We start from the raw sequence: 25,991 nt of genomic DNA, 5'->3' as shown, positions 1-25,991 counted from the left end.
TCGAAATTGAAGACCTTTTTTATTTGGACTGGAAAGTTTGTAATACTGTGCATTTTCTACCGCGCGGCCTGGCACCTCTTGCCGACAACTGTGTTCTTGAGTGGTTTGCTATCTATTTGCTTCTGTTGTGCCTTTTCTTGCCATCCTTGCAGCAATTTCAAGATGGCCGCCGCCTTTGCTGTCCTGTAAAGGCCGCTTGGAGTGCCTCCCAACTTGCCTCCCTGCAATCCTATTGGGCATCCGGAAAGTTAAACTGGCCAACTGGGGACCGGCAGGCTTTAGCCGGCTCCCTCCCCGAAGGCCCCCTCCCTAAGGCCCTGTCCGTGGGTCCTCTCCTACAAACCCCCCCCATCCACCCAAAACCTGCATATGGAGGCTGAGAACCCCTCCCCCCCCAGGACATGTTCTGGACAGCTGAAATCATTGGAGCATCTAACATTTCTAAGCATGGGTTTCACCTTGTCCTGCCAAAAATCGAATTTAGCTACCATCTGCAGCCTCTACTTCCTGCCCCCTGTTTCTCCTCATCCCCTCCCCACCCTCTCTGCTAGCACACTCCTTCTATCCTCCTTGTATTGTTGGTGTATTCCCCACCACTCTTATTTTCAACCAACCCCCACCCCATCCTCATCTCCCCTCCACCATACTTGCCCATTCCCTTATACCTTAAAACTGCTTCACTACTCTGAGCATAGTAATGCCTAGTAGTCTCCCTTCCTTACACTCCTCTTGCCTTCTCCACCCACCCACCACCCTCCACTGTATTTATAATCACAACGCTATATAATTGTATGATTTAGCATTGTATAGTAGCCTGTCTGTTCTGCCCTGCCACTCCCCGCCCCCCCATTACCCTATTTGTGTAAGGCACTTTGAAGTTTTTCACTGTTATATGTATTATTTGCACTTATCCCTGTGCACTGGGCGCCAACAAAGCGATAAACTCCGGAGTCTATAACCTCTGCACTTCTTGCATATGCTACCATGTATGAAAAGCGCCCAGATACCCCTGGGTCAGGCGCGCTATATAAATAAAATGAACAAACTTACCCTGATCTGACCAGGCCTGTATCATTCAGAAAGTAAGGGCTCTGAATGACTGTTGTCTTTCCCACTATTTCTCCCTCACCCCCTACTCCTGGAGCGCTTTGAAATTCTAATGACACAATAAATAAAATAAAATGAGTTTAGCTGGTTATTCCTGGTCTCCACTCCCCCTCTACTCACCAGGCCACACCTCCTACACTGAGATGCCTGCTGTTAGGGTGACAGTATTGAGGTTCTCCCGCTATGGGGGGTCACACAGCTTTGCTTATTTACCCTTGGATCCCCTAGTACCTTACGTAGTAAAATAGATTGTACTTTCGTACCATCCGTGCAATGATGTAATTGCACTTACTGGGATAACTACCTTAACATTATTTCTGCAGCATACCATATTTTTCTGGTTCTAGATCATTCCTTTCCTATTTTTTCAAACCTCCCCTTTCATCACAACTCTAGTGGCGGCTTCTGTTTGACCACTTGTCTAACCTCGTGTCTAATTTTCCTCGCTCTTCCAGGTTTGTGTGGTTGGTCTTCCTGCCTGTCTTTTTTTGCACTGCATTTGAAGACTGGTACTAGCCATTTTTAAGTTCGGTTTCTCACGTTGTTTGTCATTCTGAGGAAGTGCTGCTTGTCTTGACCTTTCGTATGGTGCTTTAATAATGTAGCCATGGCATCACAGGGCCTGTGAATATTTGAAGAGAAACAAATGCTCAATTTGACTCATTTACCAGTGCTTGTTTTTCGATCATTGATCGGTCTGGTTAGATCTTTAATTTCTCACTGGTGATGTCCACTGGCTGCTAAAGGAATCTGTGAATTCCAGATTAGGATGTTCTGAGAAAATCTTACTATCGTCGAATGTTGGTGGTAGCATCATAACTGCCTGAGGGAGTGCTGAATTATTTTGGTGATATGCAGAGGGAGCATGTGTTTCTCATATATGCACTTTAGAACTTGAATGATTCACTCGCATCTTAAACTGGGCATTATTTATTTTCTCTTACAGGCTGCAACAGTTCCCAAGATCCCGCCCACTAAATTAGCCCTGCAGTACTTCGACATGAACTATAATACCCATTTTGATGATGTGTGGCCTTCCATCAGAATTGGCCTTCTATCTGAACAGAAGTACGGAGCCCTAATCAACAATTTTAGCGTTTCAGAAAAGGTTATGGAGAAGCTGGAGCTTCTCGGTGCTCAGGATTTTGTCTTCGGTACTCCTGAAAAAATCGAACATGCTAAGCCTGGTATGGGTGCGGATTTCAAAACAGGAGGGGACTGTGGTACTCGTGAGCAACTGGTTATGGAAGGATGTGCAGGAGACACGATTTCGCCACAAAAAGTAACTTTTTCCTCTGATCTCTTAAACAACGTTCCAAGCCTCAAATGTTACACGTTTGCCAGAGGAGACATCAGTCGATTTCCTCCATCTAGGTACAGTATGTTTTGGCTGAACAGGTATTTCACTTTCAATAATGTGTAGTTTATTATTTTGCTCTGTTATCCACTATGCTGGGTGGCTCAGCAGACAAATATTTAAGCACTGCATGTATATTATTGATACTTTGTAGCTGATCACCATGCTAACTGTCTATTCCAATGTCAAGTCCTTGCCAGTAATGCTAAACTACCTTCTTTAGCACAAGAATACATTTGTCAATAATCCTTCCATGTGAGGTTATTTCTGTATCCATACCTACTTAAGAGCAAATCCCACCACTATTTTCATAATTTATAACTTTTACCCTTCAATGGGAGAGTTGAGCCAGCAATACAAATAACTAGACTGTGTTTGAAGTGAAAAAAAAAACCTCAGGCAGAGGGCTCAGTCCATTTATGGCTGAGACACCGGGATTCCTAGATGCTGCAAACCATGATGAAGTCGCAGGGCTATGTAGGTTTAGTTTTTCTGCTTATCGAGAGTGGACTTCGGAATGCTTGTCGCTTGCTTTAAAGCCACGTTTGTTTTTGCACTGTTCTATTCCCCTTCTATAGTACTATTTTTGTCAGCCCGGACGTTGAAAACCAGTTAGGGTGTTTCTTTTGACCTGACTGGATTGTTTCCTCAGCCTGTCCCACATTGTTTAAAGTGCCACTTGATGGTGAAGAGCTAGCTGGGCTCTCGGATGAGCTCATTTGTCCAGAGCTATGGCGCAAGCGCACTGCCCTGGGCCATACAACTGTGTGGGAGCTGAATAAGCTGACCACAACCACAGATCCTCGTTGGGAGAGTGCCGCAATGTTTAAGCTTCAAAAGAGCAGGAGGATGTGTTTGCAGGATGTATACTGAGCGTCCCTAGGCCACTCTCAACGTACCCCCTGACTAGGATTTCTTCAGAGGCCACTCCTGATGTTCCAGAATCCGTTGGGGACGCTTTCTGCCAGTCGAGGAAGGCCCAGGAGTTGTGGATGCAGAGGCCCCTTGTGGACGCAGGATTTAGTTTCAGTCGGTCAGTCTCGGTGCTTAGGAATCCGTTCCAGACACCTTGCAGCTGAACACCCAAATGAAGAAAAGGAGCTGGTGACCACAGGATGCGACAAAGACTGATTTTAACGGGAATCCCCACGGTCAGCCAGTGACGGGTGAACTTCCAGCAATGAACAAAAGAGCAAGACGTGTGTGGTTTCAATTCATTCAATATGCTCAAAATGCAAGAGCAGACATCTTGTTGTACAAGTTGAAGATCCTCCAGTTTCAAGGATGCACTCGAAATGCTGACGGGTGCGGCGAGATGGCCAAGGACAGAGCTGGTCAGTCCACCAGTTGGTTCAAGGACAGTTCTGGCGGTGTGGATCTTCCGGACCCCTGAGACATTGGTTGTTTCCACTGGTCGAAGCTCCGAGGGTCTTCCTGAAATCAGGCAGAGAAGGGCTTCACTGCGACATCGCTGGAGTTGGACAGATGCAGGGATCATCAACGGACTGCTCTTCATAGAAGACTTTGTTCCAAAGATGATCTGAAGAATGGCTGCTGGAGTCCTCCTTTTTATCCAAGGACTGGAAGCTTGCACAGGTCAACCAATGGTATTGATCTGCACCATTCAAACTGCTTGGTGGTTATCCAGTCATGGATAGCCACTTGCCACATCATCTGCCCAGCAACAGACATTCAAGAGCCAAGATGTGTAGTGGAGCCACAATGTCCCAGCCCCACATCCGTGCTCACACACACAGCCTCTTTTCCTGGCAAATCGGCAGCTTTCCCTGGTAAAGTGCTTCACATGTACAGCAATTCAGACCCGGGAGTGGAGGAAGGAAGTCAAAGAAAAATATGATCAAACACCTTGTGGTGTGGCCATTTGAGGATGCTTGCCACCTTTTAGTAGCCGTTTGCGGTAAATGCAAAAGTGCACAAGGAAAAAGGTTAACGCACGGTACAAACGTATCTGCTGCCACTAGCTCATTCTAGGCACATTGTAAATGTAAGCAAAAATCCATTGCCGAAAATGTTGTAAGGATACAAAGTCTCCTACCTGCACTACACTTTACAGTGTTGTGTACAAGAAATTCAGTGAGACATAGTCAGTACTGACTAATCTATTCGCCTATAAGAATGTGAAAAAAGACAAGGGAAGTAAAGCAGAAGGCTTTACTTGCCTCTAAATTGTCAATTCCAGATTCAAAGCAAAAAGAGGGTTTCCCATAGGAAGGCAACAACAAGAACATCTTTCCTAACACTTTGGTCCTCATTTTGAGGTATGCCGGTAAGGCAAAAACTATGCCGGTATGGTAATACCGGCATTGTTTACCGTCCCGTCGCATTCCGACCCGCAAACCCGGTATTAGCGGCACACTAAACAACGGTGCCGGTAATAGCGGCATAGGCGCGTACACGCTCCCCTTCAGAGAGCAAATGCCGGTAATGGGGGGGGGGGGCGGTAATTCCAACCCACGCATACATGCAAATACCGGCATCGCGAAGCCGGTAATCACGGGCTGCACGATGCCGGCCATATAGGCATCGCGGACCACCCGCAAACAGCAAGCCGGATACAAGGCAGCTGCCACAGGTGCACACAATCCCCACAGATGGAGGCTGTGCCAGTATAAACTGAGCACACCCACACACCACAACCCCCCCCCGCCCCTCCCCACCACAGGTGTAGACAATGTTGAGTGGCCCAGAACAAAAGGAGCACACCTACACACCACCCCCCCCCCTCCCTCCCTCCCTACACCAAAATGCTACCACTAGCAGTTGCAATCATGGCGCTGGAGGACATGCCTGTACTGCTACAACTACAACAGCAGCAACAACAGGCAGCACAGATGAGACACAGGAGGAGAAGGAGGGTGAGACAGGCCCAGCAATTACCACCAGCGCAGCCAACAATCCCTCGCACCAGACCCAGCCCATTCAACCTAACCCCTGAGCAGATCCACACCCTGTACCAGTTGGACCGTGACACCATCGCCACCATAGTGGACATGATACAGAACAACATTGCCAGCCACATAGAAATACGCACTGCCCTCCCCCCACTACTTAAGGTGGTGTCTGTGCTACACTTCCTGGCCACAGGCACCTACCAACACACGGTGGGCCAGCTGCGTGGCATTTCACAACCACCATTCTCACGCATGCTGGACCACGTGCCTGGCTGCTCGCTGAGTTCCACCACAGGCCCATGGCCATGCTGTGGGATACTTATGTTTGCGGATGCAGAAGGGGGGGGCCTAATGTACCCGGGCGGGAAAGGTGGGGGGGGGGGGAATAGTGCACCTGGGTGGCAATAGCCAGTGATTGGAGAATGCATGCAGATCTAAACACACCTTACCTGCACTAGCCAAATGGAACATGACACATTACTGGGCCACATATCCCAAATAATGCATATGGATGACTACAAGTAAGTGGCACAACCAGGCACCATGGTGATGGCAAGCAATGCATGACTGAATAGGATGGCAACTGTGGCAATGCGGCTAGTGTGACCATGCATAGTAAAGAATACACATCATGAATTGGAGGCTAAACATTGTTGCACTACCACTGCACATCTGGCATAGCATGCATGATTACACCCTGCATCATCTATTGAACCCCATCCAGTGTACCGCACCTCTTTACAGTATACATTGCATATAGGTGACTATTTTGTACATGTACTGGGACATGTGCATGCCCACACCAAATAGCTGCTGCCATGACTGTTCTCCCTGAAGGTGGCAGTTCAGAGTGACACACACCTATTTGTATCTGCTTGCAGGTGATGGAGGATATCCCTTGAGGCCGTGGATACTTACCCCTGTGCGGAACCCGCAGAACAGCCATGAAGAGGAGTACAATCGTGTGCACACTCATACCCGTGTTGTGAATGAGCAGACCTTTGGCCTGTTGAAGGCGCGGTTCCGCTGCCTAAGCAGGTCTGTTGGAGCACTCCTATATAGGCCTGAGAAGGTGGCAAAGATCACCATGGCCTGTGTCATGCTGCACAACATGTGCGTCCAAAGGAATGTACCACTGCCACCTGACATTGACATGCATGGGCCGGGTGTGGATGAAGGGGATGGAGACGGAGGTGAAGGAGCCCCCCACCTGCCAGTACGTGATGCATGGGATGGCCATGCTGTACACCAAGCACTAATTGACGAATACTTTTGAAACGCAGGAACCATGAAAGTAATGTTCCTGTGACCCACTGGCTGCATGTGGACATGCACACTTGTTTTGTCAGAGGTACCCCACTGTACACCATCACACATTAAATGTACATGCACAAAAAGATGTCCAGCCAATGATTTTCTTGCACACAACGGGTGTATTTTCCAGACATGTGATAATGTGAACATAATCCCCTCACGACCCCCAGTGAACTCCCTCACCCACCCTACAAACCCCAAAAATACCCAGGTAAACTCCCTCACCCACCCTACAAACCCCCCAAATGTCCCCATATGTACAACAAACACTGGTCCCTTGACCAACGTACATTTTTCAAATGTCATTGTATGCCCACTCTATTTCTTTGTTTTTTTGGGATCCGGGGGTGCCATGGTCAAGCACCGTGCACTCCTCTGCATCATCCGCACGGGGCGCGATTGGGCCGAGGTAGAAGGGGTTGGGGCAGTGGAGGTGTCGATGGTCAGTCCCATGCCTGCCCCAAGGTGTGGGCGCTGCATATGAGGCAGGTTTGCAAGCAGGGCCTGCATAAGTGCCCCCAGGTACTCCCTCATGGCACTTGTGGATGCCTCAACAGCAGCAGTGTTGGCTGCGATGGCTGTGGCAATGGCCCTCGTGGAGTCATTTCCATCTATTTGTTGCCGCATCAGTTCAAGCATCGACTCCTGTTGTGCCTCAACCCTTGACAGGCGAGCCTCGAAGGAGTCGTTGGCTGCAGGAGTGCTGGTGACCAGGGTGGTGGTAGGCAGGGTGGTGGTGGTGGTGGTGGTGGTAGGCAGGGTGGTGGATGGCACTTGTGTGGTGCCCACGTCCAGGGCACACTCCTCCTCAAAGAGGCATATGTCTGACTCATCAAGGGCCGAGTCGTGGAGGCAGGGATCGTACATGCTCTCTGCCTCTGTAGGGGTAGGGATGCTGGTAATGGGGCTTGGGTTGGGTGTGCCGGACATGATGTCCCCCTCATTCTCCACCTCTGCATCCACAACGTCTGCGGTGGTTGGCTGAGCATGAATAGAAATGCCTCCCACTGTTGTGGGTGGCTGCTGCTGGACAGTGGGTGCAGGTGTTTCCTGCAGGGTTACTGCCCGGTGTGGCACACTGCCTGTTGCTCTAGGCAGTTTCTTGGGCTGGGTGGTGGCGGTGGCCCTGGTCCCTTGTCGTGCAGTGGATGAACTTGCACCCCTGTCCTGCATGCCATCTTCCTCCTCGGTGCCTTGGGGATAGAAGAGATGCAGGTCATCAGTGATGGTGTCACATGGCAGAGATAATCCATTGCGCTGTGATATGGTCATACATTCATGCATGAAATTATTTTAGGGGTGTGGCAGTTGGTGTTCTGAGGGGGCATGTGGGCAATCCATGCATGGCTGGGTGCATGACGTGGTATGGTGGATGTGTGGTGAGTTCCATGAGCATGGTTGGGTCATGTTGCACTTGTGTTGGGATTGGCACTCAGCATGCGTGTGTAGCAGGGTGTGGCACACATTCTTGACTGGATATGTTGATGTGGGCCTGGGACATGCATTGCCTTTACTAGTCTTACTTCCACGTCACTTGTGCCACATCATGGTTTAGCCTACACGGATGTGATGGGTCACTCACTACCTTCTGTGGATGATGCGGCGCCCACCTCCTGGTCTCCGATTCCCTCTATGGATTCAGGATCTATAAAGGCTGTCTCCTCTGATGCCGTCAACTTCACTGGGGAGTGTGGGCCTCCGCCTGTTGCCATTGCGGCCCTCCTGTTATCCGACAGGATCTTCCTCACCCTGAGGCAGAGGTCATCCCACCGCTTCCGACAGTCCCGCACACTCCTTGGGGTGGTTCCCACTGCCGACACCCTCTGTGCGACCTCCTGCCACACCTTCTTTTCGGTCTGGGCCGCATGCTTCATGTCGGTGCTCCTGATGGTGTCCGCATGCTGGGCCAGGGTGTCAGCGAGCATACTTAGCTCATCGTCTGAAAAACGCTGTTTGCGCTTCCTGGGGGTCACCTTCCTGGTAGCCTTGGACATCTGCTTCTATTCTGCCACAGCACAAAAGAACTGGTGGTTGGGGAGGATGGCAATGGATTGTGTTTTTAAAGATGGCCGCCGGCCCATTTCCCATTCCTGCACGATGACATAATTTCCGGGTCAGTTTTTTGCGAACACGGTATTACCATGCCGGTATTTAGGGGTTGGTATTAGGCGGTACCGCAATGGGCGGGTCCCGCGATGCTGGTATAATGGGGGGGTTGGAGGGCCTTTAGCGGCATGCCGGTATTACCATTACCGGCATGGGGCTCGCGCGTGCTTGCGCACTCGTAATCACCCGCTATTAGCGGGTTCATACGAGCACGGACCCGCTCTTACCGGCATGCCGGTAATGGACCAGTTTTTACCGGCCAACTCGTAATGAGGCCCTTTGTCTGTGATCAAAATATGCTTTGAGGGCTTGTTTCTGGTTGGCTGGTTTACAGCTCTGCATGACTTTAAAAAGTGTTACTCCCGTAGAGTGATAGGTGTATGCCTATACATTTTAGGATCTCTTGTAACCTTGTCCACTGGGCAATCCTTCCATCAGGGTTGCTGCACTCTGTCCTTCACCTCCTCGTTGATCCTCTCTGAGGCTGTTTGCTCGTAGACTGTACAGAGTCATGCATCTATGTTTAGAAATATTTGTATTTTGCAAGACACCAGCTGCATGCCATTGTCCACGATTATGGTTTCTGGATGTCCTCCTTGAGAACTCTTCTAAGGCATGTAATTACTCCTTCTCTGGTTATCCGTTTGGCAAATTTGTCTTTGATGTAACTTGAACCACTTTTTCTCAGGTAGCCTGTTATGGTCTTGCCAGGTTCAAGGCTATCTCTTGCTATGCCTCCTACACCAGACCTCCCTGGAAGTAGCACTGGGTTCAATCGGGCTTTGTAGAGGATATATTATGTCGTTGCTGGCCCAATCTTCATTGACAGCCCATTGTGGCTCCCACTGCTTCGCGCCAGCGAATCGTAGAGGGAGCCCACCGCATTCACCCAGGAAACGCACTTCCAAAGAGGCTAACATGAAAATAATTCTGGTGGCCAGCAATGACATATATATATATCTTCTAAACAGCAACGTTGAACCCCTTGCCACTTCCACGGAACGGAGCCCATGACAGAAGATGGCATTGGATCTTTCTGGGACCATTCAACAGAATACCTGAGAACGAGAGGTTCGCCATAGTCTTGGCTATTTCTCAAGGTGGCCAAAGTAGAATTAGCTGAACGGCTAACCACAGAAGCAGTAATTTGATTCCTCAGCAGAAAATTTGTTGGAGAAGGACGTTCAGAAATGTAAACGCCGACAATGACATGCAGCTGGTGTCTCGGTAAATGTACTTCTTTCTAAACAACAATGGGGCCCACAATTACAATGTAGGCCTGTACATCCACAAGCAAACATGATTGTGAAGAGATTCAGTAGGGTGATGAAGGATGGAGTACAGATGAAGTGACTTCTGCTCCACAGGAGTACAAGGACCTGTAGGGGCTAAACTGCCTACTTGGCACTTGTATTTCTACAAAACAAGAGTGATCCCAATCATAAAGGTAAAACGGGTACAGTTAAGAGATGCCTTCTTGCCTTTTGTGGTAATGTGGGCTTGGGGAAGGCTATATTGGACAGGTGTGAATCTGATCCATTAGCAACCCAAAGAGCAAAGTATAACCGTCCAAAATAAAGGAATGTTCAGTCAAGGTTCTATAAAAATTAATTTAATTTAGTTATTATGCAGAAGCTGTGTTTAATTAAATAGTAAAGCGGAAGCTGGGACACACGCAGCGCCAGAGTTTGTATTGATTACATCTGCAGACGTGCAATTAAGCAGCTAGCAAGGACGCTTGGCGGATCGCAACATAAGAGGTCGACAACAGCCAGCTACCTCACTTCCACGGCATCAGTCTCTGAGGTAACAGAAGTTCTCCAGAGACCATGGTCTCAAAGGAATTCATCCATTTCGAATTACAGGTCCTGAAGAAGATGATCAAAGTTATGAGAATCATTGAAACCGGTCGACCATACAGGGCATGAGTAACCTCATGCTTAAGACAATGTTCCACAGATTTGGACTTCGACATGTCTCACAATAGAGCAACATTTTTAATTCTGTAAACAGATTACAGCAGTTTCAGCTAGCCTTTCAAGATATGCTCTTTAGTAAGGGCATTTTTATAGCGCCGACTACATTGTCTGGACTCATAATGGCTGTGTCTGCCTCTCAATAATGGTAATTTAAAGTACAGAAGGAAACCCTGAAGCAAGGACAGCACACCACCATTTGATTAGAGTTGGATATAATGCACATTACGTGTCTACACTATTAGCTTTCAACAGCCCTTGCTGGTGTATTTTTTCTTAGTAGTCTAATGGTTTAATATCCCACTTGGTGTGTTGAAAAGACTTGGTATGAAAGAAGTTTAGATAGGGCCAGCCTTTCTCCTATCGCCTGTTAGATAGGCGTTACAGCACTCACAGCCTGGGGATAGAAGGCACTACATAGACAGGGATAGGGTGTTCTTCCTATAGGGAGAGCAGTCTAGTGTGAATGAATGAGTGGTATCTAGATACCATACGGATGGGAATGGTTTGTTCTAACAAATCTTCCAATGACCGTTCACCTGTGATACAAAGTATTAGCATTAACGGTGGGATAATGTTTTGGGACCGCAAGTCCCCTCAATTAGGAGCTGTAGGTGTTTTTAATTAAACAGACAGTTTAGCAGGATGGTATGGTTGACCGTGTCGGACGCAGAAGAGAGGCAGTAGGATGAGGACAGAGGGAATGTTAGGTTGGAGAGCTGAATGCTATTTTGACAACCCACGTCTGTCAAAATAGCATAACATATGCAAAGTTGGAAAGATGCAGCACTCTGGGGTTTTTAAATTAACCACCAGATTCACTAACTAATGTTAATTAAAGGGTTTGTTTTTGGAAGAAGGTTCAATGAGATGGCATATTTCTCTCTGGGGTTTCAAAAGTGGGGCAGGGGCACTGGGCCTCTTGAAGGTGTCCTATTCAGTTCTTTGGTGGTTGCAGAGGCTTCTGTGTGCAGTCATGCAGGTACAACCAGTAAGAAGGTTGCAAGGAGCAGTTTAAAGCTGGGAAGAGTGTCCAAGCAGCACAGCTTTATTGGTTTAGCGCCTTAGCTGCTGAGGGTTTTCCCTCCCAGTGCTGAGCCCTTTTTTTGGTGATTTGGGTATGTCGCCATTCAATCCCTTGTAACTTTTTGTTACATATATCTCTGCCAAATTCTGCCCCCATTCTTCCCACATGTAGACGGTCCTAACGCCACCAAGCGATCCTAGTTTGTTATATGGGGGTGAGAGAAAATAATAAAGGAGCACATTTTGTGTTTTTTCAGACAATGCCAATAAAATCATATTCAACAGACAGGTTTTTTTTCCTTGTAAGAGGTAGGAACAAATGGTTTGCAGTTGAGTGGAAACAAAAGAAAACCTATTTTTATAAGGTTACCATCAGTTTTGTGAGAGGTAGGCGATTTTCTTTTCTTTTTTAGGAAAGTTGGATGGGAAGACACATTTCTGAAAAGTAGACAAAATTCCAACTTTAGGATGGGGTCTTTTGCGCAGGACAGGCAACAAATATGTAGGTAAAATTCCCATAGTTCGTGGAAACATTGGAAAAATGACGGGGGGGAAAAAAGGTATATATTGGACATGTTTGAACCTGTAAGGTAATGGCTTCTGTGACTATTGAGTGCTACATTCCCCCGAATCTTCTAGTTTGGGAAATTAAAGGGTTGTTTAACAAATACATGAAAATGTTATCAAAACCAAGAGAATACCACAAATGTCCTAACTTCCCGCATTCCCACAGGTGTCCCGAAGAAAACGGTACCTCGCTTTTGGCAAGACCGGATTTGGCTTTGTGGACAACTCGCAGATTTGTGCCTGGGGTGCCGCAGCCACCAAGGAAAACTGGGAACCCCATGCATTTCTGAAGACACACGTGGGAATCCACAGAGGTCTGACTTGCGTAAATCGCCCTAGAATGTATTACCCACAAGGCAAAGGACAAAGTCCAAAATTTAGGGGGGGGGGGGGACTACAGTTTTCAGACATTTGCCACCAGGACACCACCGAAACACGCCACCATCTACATATGTTCTACCATACCGCGTTCCCACAGTTGTCACAGAGGTAGGGGGTGAAGGCAGAATCAAAGAGGAAGGTCTTGAGATCCTTCCGGCACCGGAGATAGTTCTCCTCAGGTTTTAGAGTGGCAGGGAGGCTGTTCCAGAGGAAAGCCCCAGCTGAAGACAGATCTACCCCCAGCTCGTTTCTTTAAAATAAACAACTGACCCTGAGCGAGTTAGAGGAGCGAAGAGCTCGAGAAGGGAGGTATTTGCTGAGGGATAGCTGACGGTGTTTTGGACCCAGGCCCCAGAAAGCCTTGTGGACAATGCAGAGGGTTTTGAATTTAATCCTTGCATCCACTGGGAGCCAATGGAGAGATTTCAGAGCTGCAGAGATACGATCCCAGGGCTTGAGGCCAAGGACAAGTCTTGCAGTCCTGTTCTGGATTAGTTGCAGAGGGAGGAAAGTAGAGGCAGGTAGATTTAGAAAGAGGCTGTTACAATAGTCCAACCTAGAGCGAACCTGAGCTTGGGAGACTGCGCTTCTGGGGGAAGGAGAGGAAAGCAGAGTACCTCGGAGGAGATGTAGTAGGAAGTTTGACTTTTTATAGACAGTTGTGGGCGGAGAAGGAAAGTGTGAAGTCAATGGACCCGCAGGTGGGGGTAGGAAGAGGGTCAAGAGAGGCCAGCCAGAGTGTGAGGGGAAAGGATGGTAAAGGTGTGCTGATGAGAAGAGGGGGGGGGGGGGAATCTGTCTTGCTGGCATTCAGACAAAGATCATTGGGGGCACACTAATCTTGAATGGCAGTTGGGCAATCGGAGATCAGAGAGAGGGAGAGGAGGTGGCCGAGGGCAGCCTGAAAAGGAGTGAAGTGTCATCAGCATAGCACTAGAAATTTGAGCAGAAAATGGCAATGCAGTAGACAAGAGTTGCCAGGTATTGGTTGAAAAGCCAGGGCGATAGATTAGACCCCTGCAGAACACCAAAGGTAGAGAGGGAGATAAATGATAGAAAGGATCCAAGTTGGACCTGGGAGGGTGATTAGAGGGGAAAGAGGTGAGCCAGGCCAGAGCCTGATCGTTGATAGCCAGGTTATCACAGACAGTTTAGCAGGATGGTATGGTTGACCATGTCGGACGCAGAAGAGAGGCAGTAGGATGAGGACAGAGGGAATGTTAGGTTGGAGAGCTGAACTTTTAGCAATTCGTTTGTGCGATCGCTGCAAATTAGCAATCGCACAAACGGGAAATCCAACCCCCGGGCTATGTGAGGAGGAGGTTCCTCCTTACGGCCCGCGGGTTGGATTTCCTTCAGTGTCGCGTCAGCGTGCGCAATGCATTCAGATTTGACGCAATATTTCACTGCAGCATTTCTGGCTGTGGTGGTGAAATGGAAGGTAAGTTCCTCCCTCAATATCCTGTATTTCTATGCCGTTTGGATCGCGGGAGGCGCAGTTGGAAAGGGAGACTCCTACCCTTTCCAGCAAAACAGTCTTTGAAGCATTGCTGGGCGCTGATCACTCAATCGGGGCCCAGCAATGCCCCTAGACCACCAGGTTTTTGAAGTGGGTTGGGGGGGGGGGTAAAGGGGCCGCTTAGTATACAAGCAGACCCCTATCCCCTGCTGCCCTAAAGCATGGGGCAATACATTGGGGAAGACAAGCACACTAATGTGCCCATCTGCACCTAAGGAAGGGGCAAAAACAATTTGAAAGGGGGTACCCCCCACACCCCAAATGGATGAGGGGGCATGTCATGTAGCCTTCCCGGGGGGGTGGCAAATTGGCAGTATAATCTGCCCCTAGCAAGGAGTACATTTGTGTTTACTGGGTGTGAGGGTCACTAGACCGCCAGGGATGACATGAAAGAGGGCGATGATCAGATTGTGACAGTTCGGATTTATTTTTGCTAGGCTAGCCACAAAATGTTGGTTTCATTTACAGGTTGTTTTTTAATGCAAGAAGCATCTGTGTTCTGTAAGTAGTTATTATTCTACGGTTAGGGACAATTGTCAGTGGGGTGGGTGGGACTGGGGCTGGATTGTTGGTGGTGTGGGCAATCTGGGGATGTATTGTGGTGGGCCGGGACACAACTGTAGGGTCAGTCCACAAATCGCCCCCCATGCCAGTAGACCATTGGCATTTCCCTGGAAGTGGCCATCTCCCATGTGGATCGGCCATCCCCAAGAAGCAGTCCCAGGGAGCACCCTACCACCACAGAGCGCTGTCTGTTATTGCTTTACGGCTTCTCCATCTGGGAAAAGATGGAGAACCTTCCGAGGCTCCCTGGAACCGCTGCTGGGCTTGTGGATGGTCAACCCACATGGGGGACAGAACGAAATATGAATAATGTTATTGGTATAAACCTGTGCGCTACACCGGATCTAGAAAAATTTGCAGAAGAGGATGGTGAAAGTATTGGGGGAGAAAGTCCTGGAATGAGCCAGGAAGTTTAATGGAAAACTCACTAAATCTGGATCCAGGTATTAGAAGCAATAGCTCTCTAAATGTAGGAGATAAATTGGACGCTCTGACAACCACAATTGACTTCCTACTTGGTGTATGTACCAAGTTATTAAAAGCGCAAAATGGGATTGAGACCTTGGTACAACAGACTATAGAGAACAGCGTTGGGAATAATGATGGAGGAAAAAAGTGAAAAATGTGTGGTGTGCAAGAATGACGTGCTGAGGGCGGGAAATTATGTTATGGGAATCTTGAGTGAATTATGTCTGGTAGTAGAACAAGGTGGTGAGAGATCTAAAACACTGGAGGATGGGAACTCTGAACAGGAGAGATCCCATTAGAAATTATTGAAAATGATAGTGATGGAATGTATGACCCAAAATCCTCCTATGGGCCAAAGAAACAAACAAGACGAAAGCGTAATAGCTACTAGAAATGGGGGAAGAGGGGGCGCTAAAGTCAAAGCCCGAAAGAATAAGTGCGCAAAAAGGGATAGTGTGGCACTGACAGCAACAGCACCAACCGACCTGGAATGTGTGGAAGTTGGAAATGGGTTTGACATAACTCCAAAAGAAAATGGATGAAGAAAACACCCTCCCCCAAAAAAGTAGGGGGGTATAGAAATGTGGCGAAAAGGGAAAATGCAAGGGCCTGAAGGGGAGGAATTGGAAGATGAGAATGATTGAAGTAAGCGATCTAAATATCCCTAATAAATGAGGGAAAAGGAGATATATAACTTATTACTGGGCCTGTGGTAGCGGACCAGTAGTTATGGTTAAGTTGCTAAACCCATAGGAAGAGCACTTTTTGGGCGGCTTATAACTTTGCTCCCCCTGGATGAATCCTCACCAAACTTTGCAGAAAAAGTATACAGCCCGGTCTGAATCTTAATGCAGTTTGGTGAAGATTCGTCAAGAGGGGGGCAAAGTTATAGGGGGTCCCAAATGTATATATTTTTTCCCTAGACTGAATGGAGTAAAACTTTGCTCACGCCTACAGCCCAAACCGCTGGACAGATTTTCCCCAAATTTGCGGCAGGAGCGGTGGCTTGTTTCCAAAAGCGTGCTTTTGTTAATTTGGTGTAAAAAACGCCCAAAATGTAAGTAAACCAAATGTGATCTCTATGTCTGCTCCGCGGGACACACTTCCTGTTCGCTCCACGGACAGGACACTGATTGGCTAGTGGGGCTACGTCATGTCAGCGGACAATCAACGTGTTCGCTGATTGGTTGAAGTGAAACGTAAGGTGTGTCGCATTTTCTCGATGTGCCCGCCATCTTGGATTCGCAGACATCGGCCATGTGTCCACGGACATCGCAGTAAAAACATTTTAAAAACACAACAATTGCACTTGTCAAACTTATCAAATAATCTCTGGGGAGGCGAGTGGTGATGAGGATGGTATGGGATATGGCTGCAAGAAGCAAAAAACTGGGCTTTTTTCACTGTGAAAGTCCCCGAACAGTTTGGATGTTCGCGAACAGTCCTGTAAAGTTCACGGACACCTCTGCATTACAGGGTTGGTAAAAAGCAGTTCTTGGATGGCTTATAACTTTGGCGCCACTTAATTAAACTGCATGAAATTATGCACTTATATTCTTTACCTGATTCCGAATGAGTCTGCAAAGTGTGGTGTGATTCTCTCAAGAGGGCGAAATTAGAGGGGGAGTCCAAAAAAATGTAAAGGCTTGTAAATGAGCTGCAACTTGACGAATCTACACAAAGGAGTGCAAAAACAATATAGATGGTCCCATACATGATTTTGTAAAGAGGGGGAAAATTAGAAGGGAGGGGGTCCCAAAATATTATAAAGGCTTATACATGTGGTGCAATTTGATGAATCTACACAAGTTTGCAAAAAGATTTTAGATCATAGATATAAATGTTTTCATAAAGTCTGAATGGATTTTGTCAAGTGGGGGGCTAGGTTATAGGACTATTGTATGTACATACATTTGACACTTTTGAAAAAATAAAACATGGGTGGATTTCCAGCAAATTTGTGCAAGGAGCATTGGCAAGGATCTGAAGGCATGTTTTTACAAATGTGCCCGTGTTTTATTTTTGAACAAGTGTCATAATGTAGGTACAAAAAATAGTGATCCCTTTTTGGTGACTGAGGTATAGCTGGTAGCCATGGGCAGTGGCCAGATTGTCTGGGTCATGGACTAAGGTGGTAATCCGTACAATCTGGCTACTGGCCATGACCACCGGGAACAACACATGGGGTTAAAGTGGCCATGTCCACCTGGGACCCGCCTTTTGCTAAAGTTGTTTGAAATTGGGATAGGTTTGAAAGGGTAGAAGAATGTGCTCTTAGTAATATGGTCTTGGGGTTCTCTCCACCTTCTGCAGGCTGCCATGGAATGCATGAGAGGTCCTGTATGGAACCCCACCTTCCCATTCAATGCTGCCCATCTTAGAAAAGGATTTTTCTTCTGGCGTCCCGGTGTACAAAGACCTTTTTTGTTTTTTTTGTTTTGGGGAACCTAGTGTGCTAATGGCCTTCATCCCTCATTACAGGGGCTAGAATGGGGAGGATAATGGGCCAGAGACCTCGTTATCCACCCTTGCTTCGGCTGATAACTTGGGCTGCTGGGCCGGTATCCACAGTTACCATTGCCTGGAATAGGGGATGAACGCCACAATATTCCCATTAGCATGACACAAAATGCAAATGTTGGAAAATCTTATTGAGTCTATGTACTTTACTAAGAAATGTAAAGTAGATGGATTCTATAGGTTTTTTTTTTTAGTTGTATTTTTTTAACTGTGAACGGTGGTTCCTAGGGGAACATTTCTTTTGTTGGTTTTGGATGTATGTTTTTTTTGGCAGGTGAGATTAGAACGAAAGGTGGGGAGGGAAATGAGGGAAGAGGCACCAAACACTAATATGCAGGAACAGGTGGACAGGGGAAAATGTTGCGCGTTTGTTATTTCTAAGGTAGGGGGCAGTGTATCTCATGCTCCTTGATTACAGCTTCAAAAGCACTTGAAAAGTTTGTTTATTGATATGTTCTTTAATTGAATAATTTTGATCTGTGTTCTCTGGTTCACTATGCCTTTCTGTATTTGATTCTTCTGTGATTTAATGTAATGACATACTAATAGAGATTTTTTAAAAAAAGTGCTTCCCTCTGCAGAATGTTTTGTTGCAGTATATACAGAGGACTGTTGTCTTTGAAAAAAATGGATCAAGAACCTCTTTTGTTGCTTGCAAGGTAGCTGGTGGGATTTTGTGTCCCGCAGAAGTAGGCTGTGTGGTTAAAGTATTGGTTGAGGAAGATGAGGTGGAGGAAGACCGCCTCCTACTTGCTAAGAAAGAAGCAACCTTTCTGAGAGCATTGTGGTCTTGGATTTGGTGTGGCAGCACATGGAGGTGGTCCCGTAGGATTACTGTCCGGAGAGTCCGCAACTGAATACAAAGTTGCACTCAGTGCATTTTTCTTTGGTATTTTTAGCCTTTGGTACATTACCAACAGTGGTAAAGAACTGCCACACCCATGATTCTCTCTGGGTGCTAGAGGTAGGCACTTCCTCTACCGCATCGTCTTGGTCCTCTTCATTATCTAGGAAGTACTGCACTTTTTTTTTGTTTTGAAGGTCCTCCAGCTGGTGGTGATGGCTGCTCTTGGGGAGGAGGGTTGGCATTAGCTGATGCCATTTTTAAGATAAATAGCAGTTTTGCTAAAATGTTTCCAAGTATGTACTCGGTACTAGATTGTTAATGGATAATGGGTAGGAATAGGTGTAGGAGCTGTACAAGGGAAATTTTGAAGTTGAAAGTTCCAAGATCCGTAGAAAACGCTGTTCCGAACTGTCCGCAAAGCACAGGTCTTATTGCGAAGTGCAGACGCATTCTCGGCCACGTCATCGTGCCGCGCAGCAGCCTATGGTCATGTGGCCCGGTCCGCAATGAAGTCAGATGTTCGTAGACGTCTCCGGATGCAAAATCAGTTGAAATAGTTGCTAAAAGTGTATAGAAGAGTTAGAAATGATGCTAGAAGGTGAAAAATGGCAGTTTTAAGGTGACACTTTGTAAATTGGACACAACTATTGCTATATTGGGTAAGTATGATATTAGTAAGTTGTAGGAAAATAGCATGCACTAGTTAAAAACCCATGAAATTCACTGAAAAAACTTTGTTAAAGGGACGTTATGGTTACAAGTAAAACCGAAAACCCCCAGAAATTCGCCAGTTATGGTAAGCTAAGCAACCATAACTCGCGCTACCACCGTGCACTGCTAAGACTAACACCCAGGACATCAAAGATGACATCGCAATTGTCATTGATGACATCACTGATGACATCACATGTGAAATTAATTTTGATAAAGTCCCTACAACGGGTTGTGTTTATATTGTTGGTAACAAGATGTCAGGGGTGATCGGGAGACCGATCATGAACTACTTTATATTAAAGAATGTACCCATCTAAAATCATTATATTGTTGTGTTGCCGTTAATACAGAAAACTAATCGTATATAAACATAGGCAATAACTGCAGCATGCACCATAAAAGTACAATATTTATAATCTAGTAATTTTGGATAGTACAATAATGAATACTACGTTATCAGTGCTTTGAGTAATGTTAGCTAGTTATTACATGTTTAACAATGCAAGACTTACAACATGTGTGCTGGTACAAACAATACATCTGAAGAACCACAATGCATACTAATCAGAGGCACATACAGGAAAACTAAAATAATGAAGAAAGAAACTGCATCATCAGAAAATGTCAACATTAAACTTCTCTTCAAGTATACAAATGAATTGTGTGTTTTAGGCATGCTAATTTCCCCATGTATGTGCACCATGAGCTGAGACCAAACCCTAAGGAAAGTAATTTAAGAACATATGACAAGGATGACGTCTAGATATATATATATATATATAACACAATTTATTATATTTTGACTGTCGGTGAACAAAACCACCTGGCCTATATGTCGGTGAACAAAAACAAGTGGGCCCGATATGTGATGTCATCAATGACATTTGTGATGTGATCTTTGTCCTGGGTGTTCGTCTTAGCAGTGCACGGTGGTGGCACAAGTTATGGTTGCTTAGCTTACCATAACTGGCGAATTTCTGGGGGTTTTCGGTTTTACTTGTAACCATAACGTCCAACCTTTTTTCATTGAATATATATATATATATATATATATATATATATATATATATATGATTGGCTATGAGCAGAAGTAATATAAAAGTTAGAAGTAGTGCGCTCTATGACCAAATAAACAATGATACAGAAAATGGTATTCTGGGTAAAAGTATTAAAATTGAGAAAGTTACTGAGGAGAGTCCCTATATGAACCAGTCCTAGCAATTAGAACAACTGTTTAAGATCCCCCCACCCCAAGTTCAGAATATTAAATCAACGGATATAGAGAGTTATATTGCCAGAATCCCGTAGTTGGGAAAATTGGGCAATAGTACAATTTTTAGATCTGCGGTGGTGCTAGACCTGATTCGGGGAATATTCAAAAAACATATGGGGTAAAGAATTTGAGATTGTAATATGTAATAATATCACCAATATGGAACTAAAGAAAGATAATCCTGAGATGTTGAAGAATAAGAGTAGCGCGGGGCCGCAGGGAGAGAACAAACGGAAATATGGATCCCAGATAGACCCTATTTCCCGGATCACTGAGATGAGGAAGTTGCAAATGAATCCTCCTTGTCATGGAATAGTAGGGGATTTAACTCCTTACTGCACAAAGTTGGCACAACATTACTAATGGAAAGTTATCTATTTGCCCTCCAAGAAACGTGGGTGAGTGGTGAAATGCTTCTGATGGGATATAATATATGGCATAAAGCAGCCATTGGTGGGGAAACGGGATGTCCTGTTGGGGGCTTATGCATAGGGTTAAAAATCATATTCCTTAAAGAAAATATGAACTCTTTGGGAATTCTCCCTTTGTTATGTGTGCCTTAATGTGAGCCGTTTTGGGGAGATGTTACTTATCAACCTTTATTTACATATAGGGAATATTATAAATGACACAATGGAAGGATGGCTATTGGAATCCCCAGACTCAGAAATATATATTGTAGGTGATTTCAATGCCTATTGTGATGTTGCTATGGTGGAGAAATGGAAGGAATTATGTGATGACTTTAGATACCATGCCCACTGAGATGGGGGGGGGGGAGAAATGTGGTCCCAATAGGTCCCATCAAAAACAGTGAACAGGATCACATGGTTGAAATTACTCCTAAATTGGGGTTTGGGGTATCTGGAGCCGGATAACGGGGAAACAAGGCAGTATACCTGTTCTAATGGAAAAGTAGGCTATCGCCTGGACTATGTCTGCTAGTGATAGATTAAGAAATTCCATTATATCATTTAAACCTATTTCCACCCCTCTTCGCGACGATGAGGCTCTGAAAGGAAAATGTGCTAAATTAACCCAACAAAGGTGGAATATAGGAAAGGAAATTAACATACAGACCTCTATGGGAGGAAACAGGATTATATGGACTGAAAAGAATTTTGAAAAAATTGAAAGAATGTTCGACCCACTGCCCTTAGATGGTCATGGCGTGACCCTTGATGGTTTTAAGGTGGTTGGGAACTTTTTGGGAATGATCCAAAGAGAAAATTGTAGGCTGAGTGTTAAACATGGGAAAACCCATGTACATAAATATGATTTTCAGATCCATGAAAGGAAAATAGAGGTAAAGGAGTAAATTGGGAATCTTAAATGGAACCATGGGATAAAAGTAGAGGAGAATTTATTAAGAATAAGAAACATTAAGACTAGATATAGAAAATTGGCTCAAGGCACATAAACCTAATATTAACCTTTCTAATTGGAGGGGCATATGAGTTGTGTAAAACTCATGATTACAAGGATGAGAATAGAGAAAATAATGAAGTGGGACATGAAAGCTGGGTACAGTTTATCTCTACACCTTTTTTTTTTTAAAAAACATTTTTTTATAACTAATAGGATAGACGTCGCGCACAAAAATAGTTGGGGAAAATTGGAAACAGAATTTCCCTTATGATATTTCAGATATACTTACCACATAACCAGACAGGTTGGCAAATATTACAATCAAACGCAATACTAGAAAATGGGCAGTGCTACTTTATCATGTATTTACCGACATGGAAGAAGGGTAACATCCCAGACAGCTGGCGGAAAGCTATAGTTGTACCCGTTTTTAAAAAAGGGGATAAAGCTACCCGACAACTATCGCCTATTAGCAATGGCTGATAGTAGCTGTAAAATATTGCTTCCTGTTGGTGGATAGTATTAATAAATGGAGTAAAGAGAGGGGATTACTCCCTGTCCAACCTGCAGGGTTCAGAAAAGATCATAGAACATTGGATAACCTTGCTATGCTCAACCATATTCTCTCCGACACTAGGGACAAAAAAGGTACTAGACTGTATGCTATATTGATTACTCTAAGGCATTTGACCGTGTCGATGGAGACAAACTTTGGAAAAAAATTGATGGATAAAAAACTCTGCCCTAGAATCCTACATTTTTTGCAGGAAATGTATAGAGACACCACTGTCGTTATTAGCCTATGCCAAGGGGATAGAATTTCCCCCAATTATTAAAACAAATGTAGGCCTTAAACAGGGCTGTGTGACATCACCGGTGTTATATAACCTTTGTGTCAAATATATGGGATAGATATGTCATCATAAATAACTTCCCACCAAAAGTAGGAAGTAGGGCTATTTGTGGTCCAATGTATGCAGATGACACTATATTATTGGACAAAAGACTGGTGGGATTACAGAGGTTGCTAGACATGTTATACCAATATTTCAATTAAAATAACTTAAAAATCAATATAAACAAAACTAAGATAATGGTGTCTGGTGGGCCTAAAAGGAAGAAGGAAAAAATTGATTTCTGATGGCATATTAACTCTTAAATACTGGAGGTGGTGGATATATACTCTTACCCGGGCATTCCGATTTTTAAATGGTCCCCCTAAGGGTTTTTATTATGAAATGATAGAGTTCAAAGTGACTAAGAAATGGAATATCATTTAAAAAAAAAAAGCATGTCGGGTAAGGGTGGATATTCCATTGAAGGATACCTGGAAGTATATCAAAATTGTATTATCCCTGGGGCACTCTATTTACTGGAATCGGTGGAAGGAAAGTGGATGGATAAAGGAAGGCTGTGGAGACCTATACTGGGCCTCCCTGTGTCTACCCCGATAGAGGCTATAAGGTGTGAACTGGGGTTAACTTTGTTTGAAACTGTGGAAAATACAGTGCAGTAAACTTTTTTTTTTTTAAGGATTGTGATGTGGGAAGATGAGGATTAGACCTTAATGAGTCTAATTGGTAATAACATGAATGAGAGAGAAAAATTGAATACCTATATGTCAAGTTTAAAGGGCAGAACGCTTTCTTTCCTTAAAGAAATAAGTATGAACCTTCCTTCTGGAAAAGTGGAGGTCAATAGGTCACTTAAATACCTTTTTTAAAAAGAAAGCATTTGTCTGGGATTTGAGCAAAAACTTGTATACAAAGTAACAATATGATATATGCTCTACAAGGGTTAAAACCTACAACCCCAGGATGTTCTCTGTTGAAAATTGGAAACAGAAATTTGGTGAGCTTTATTATGCAACTGCGATTTTAACATTCTTCCATGTAAGGAATATACGGGGGCCTGGAAGGGGATACCCCGGGAGGAAAGATTGTGTAGACATTGTAATACGGAGGTAGAATCCATTAGACATATACTCACTGATTGTGAAAACTACCAGAATGGTACGTTAAAGGGTATGGAAAATTGGTGATTGACTTAAGTATGATAACGTCTGACCAGTTTTGGTCGATCATATACGGGGCCGTAAACATGATATATGTTGGGGCAGCCTTTTATATATGGGAGAGAGCAATTTTTTTGTGTTTGACCTTTTTTAAATGATGTATTGTAAATCTAGGATGTGATTTGTACTAAATAATGGATGGAATAATGTATATCTCTCGTTATAAATGTATGGAATGAAATGGGACCACCTTATTGGTGTTTAAAGGGGATGATCCTAATCAGGGTTTTTATTGGATTTTGTATATTGAGTGTGGAGAAATATCGGATATGTTTAGTTCATAATTATTGTTTTTTATTTACTTATATTCTTGTATGATTATGTGATTTAGTGTCTAAGGTTTTAACTAACCAATTGTATGTTAAACTGATAAAAAAGGTATGTGTCCTATAGGACTCCATGGAAATGGGAATTTATGTTCGCCTGAAACCCGTAATAACGGGATATCAGGTGGTGGAAAGGGTAAGGCGAGTTTGCCGGTATCCCCGGTGGGTTACCGGGAAACTCATAAAAGGCTTTGTCGTCTTACATCATACCCAAAGTGTTTTGTGCTAAAGGAATTGGAGGGGACTGGACGAAAGATCCGAGTTATGCTGAGCTTCCTCTCTTACGCTAAATCCACCCCTTCCCTTGTTGATGGCATCAAAGGCCCTTGTGGTATGCAGCACCCTGATGTGAGGCTAGTCCTTATTGGATGGCTGTGCTCTTAGGATTTTTTTTTTTTCTTTTTTTTGGAAATAGGAAATCTATTTCCCAGGACTGCTTTTGGTGGGAAGCCGTCCTGCTGGAGATAGGTGTATTCAGACCTCATAATGGATCAAAAGGAATGCCCTAGACATTCAGTCTCCTGTTGGCGGGGCCAGGCTTTCTGACCACAATATGTACACTGCTTCCCTAGTTGGCCTGGGCTCACAGGTCAGACCCATTTGTGATCAATTGCATGTGGCTTGGATAATTGGGTGATACTAGCCACAATACCTCAAACTCTGTTATGGCTTATATTTAAGGTTTACAACTGCCTCTGGGATCGTGACTCTCATAGTTATGTGGTTTGTGACCCTGGAGAACCTGCACTGGAGAACACTATGCTTTTGGCATGGTTAGCAGATCACTCTTCGCAGATGGAATTACCTGCATAATGTTTGTTAATGAAAATCAAAAAAGCCAGGTCTTTGACAACCTTGACAGATGGCAATCTGTCACAGATGACTCTGATGAACAGTTGCTCGGTGGACGAGGTTCTGAGCAATATCATTTTTTTGGTATGTGCATATACCTAATGCACTTAATGAAGTACCATCTTTTGAAGTCTATGGACGGGGGGGCTGTAAGTGGCCAACCAGATCACCAGTACTAGTTCAGGATGGGCTGCTGCTATCTGGCACCTCTTTACAGGAGCAAGCAGGTTCCATAGCCTGTAAGGTCCAGACGAGCGGCCGATCCTCCTGCGTTCCAGTAAGGTACATGAGGGAGGGAAGGAATGCAAAACCTATAGGAGAGACCCTGCCCCTATTACTCCACAGCCGCATAGTTAAGTTACTGTAAGGTTGGGACCCGTAGTCCTTTTGGTTGAGTGGGTTAGCCACTTTAGAATAGCCTGAGTAGTTTCATGTTTTAAGTGAGTTTATTAGCCACTCTGTTACTGTGACATGCTAAATTGTTGATGGTTATTGTTTTGGTAATGTATGAAGGGGAGAGGGTGTGTTACATCTTGGGCACCCTGTTGTCCTTTCTCTATCTTGTAACTCTGCAACTCCTGACCCAACCTCTGGAACATTGGGCGATACAATATTATCACATATATTGTCAGGAGCTGTTGCAGCTGCTGTTCATGATATGTCTGCTTCTATACAGTAGGCACAAATAGAGGAAAAATATGCCTTACTTGCTCCTTGGCT

At 45.0% G+C, this 25,991-nt stretch overlaps 1 protein-coding gene across 3 annotated transcripts in view; it reads left to right on the top strand.

Moving 5' to 3' along the window:
- The window catches only part of NSUN4 (NOP2/Sun RNA methyltransferase 4), a 191,307-nt gene that overhangs the window by 47,040 nt on the left and 118,276 nt on the right, over positions 1 to 25,991 (top strand). For 2 of the 3 annotated variants that reach the window (XM_069642272.1, XM_069642274.1), the window contains one exon: positions 2,054 to 2,505. In XM_069642272.1, coding sequence (XP_069498373.1) covers positions 2,054 to 2,505 — 452 coding nt within the window. The remainder of the gene's footprint in view (positions 1 to 2,053; positions 2,506 to 25,991) is intronic. The other variant, XM_069642273.1, reaches the window with a different exon arrangement.

This window comes from Ambystoma mexicanum, chromosome 1q (genome assembly GCF_040938575.1).
Source record: "Ambystoma mexicanum isolate Mex_15411 chromosome 1q, UKY_AmexF1_1, whole genome shotgun sequence".
Taxonomy (NCBI): domain Eukaryota; kingdom Metazoa; phylum Chordata; class Amphibia; order Caudata; family Ambystomatidae; genus Ambystoma; species Ambystoma mexicanum.
This window is presented reverse-complemented; position numbering and strand designations above follow the sequence as displayed.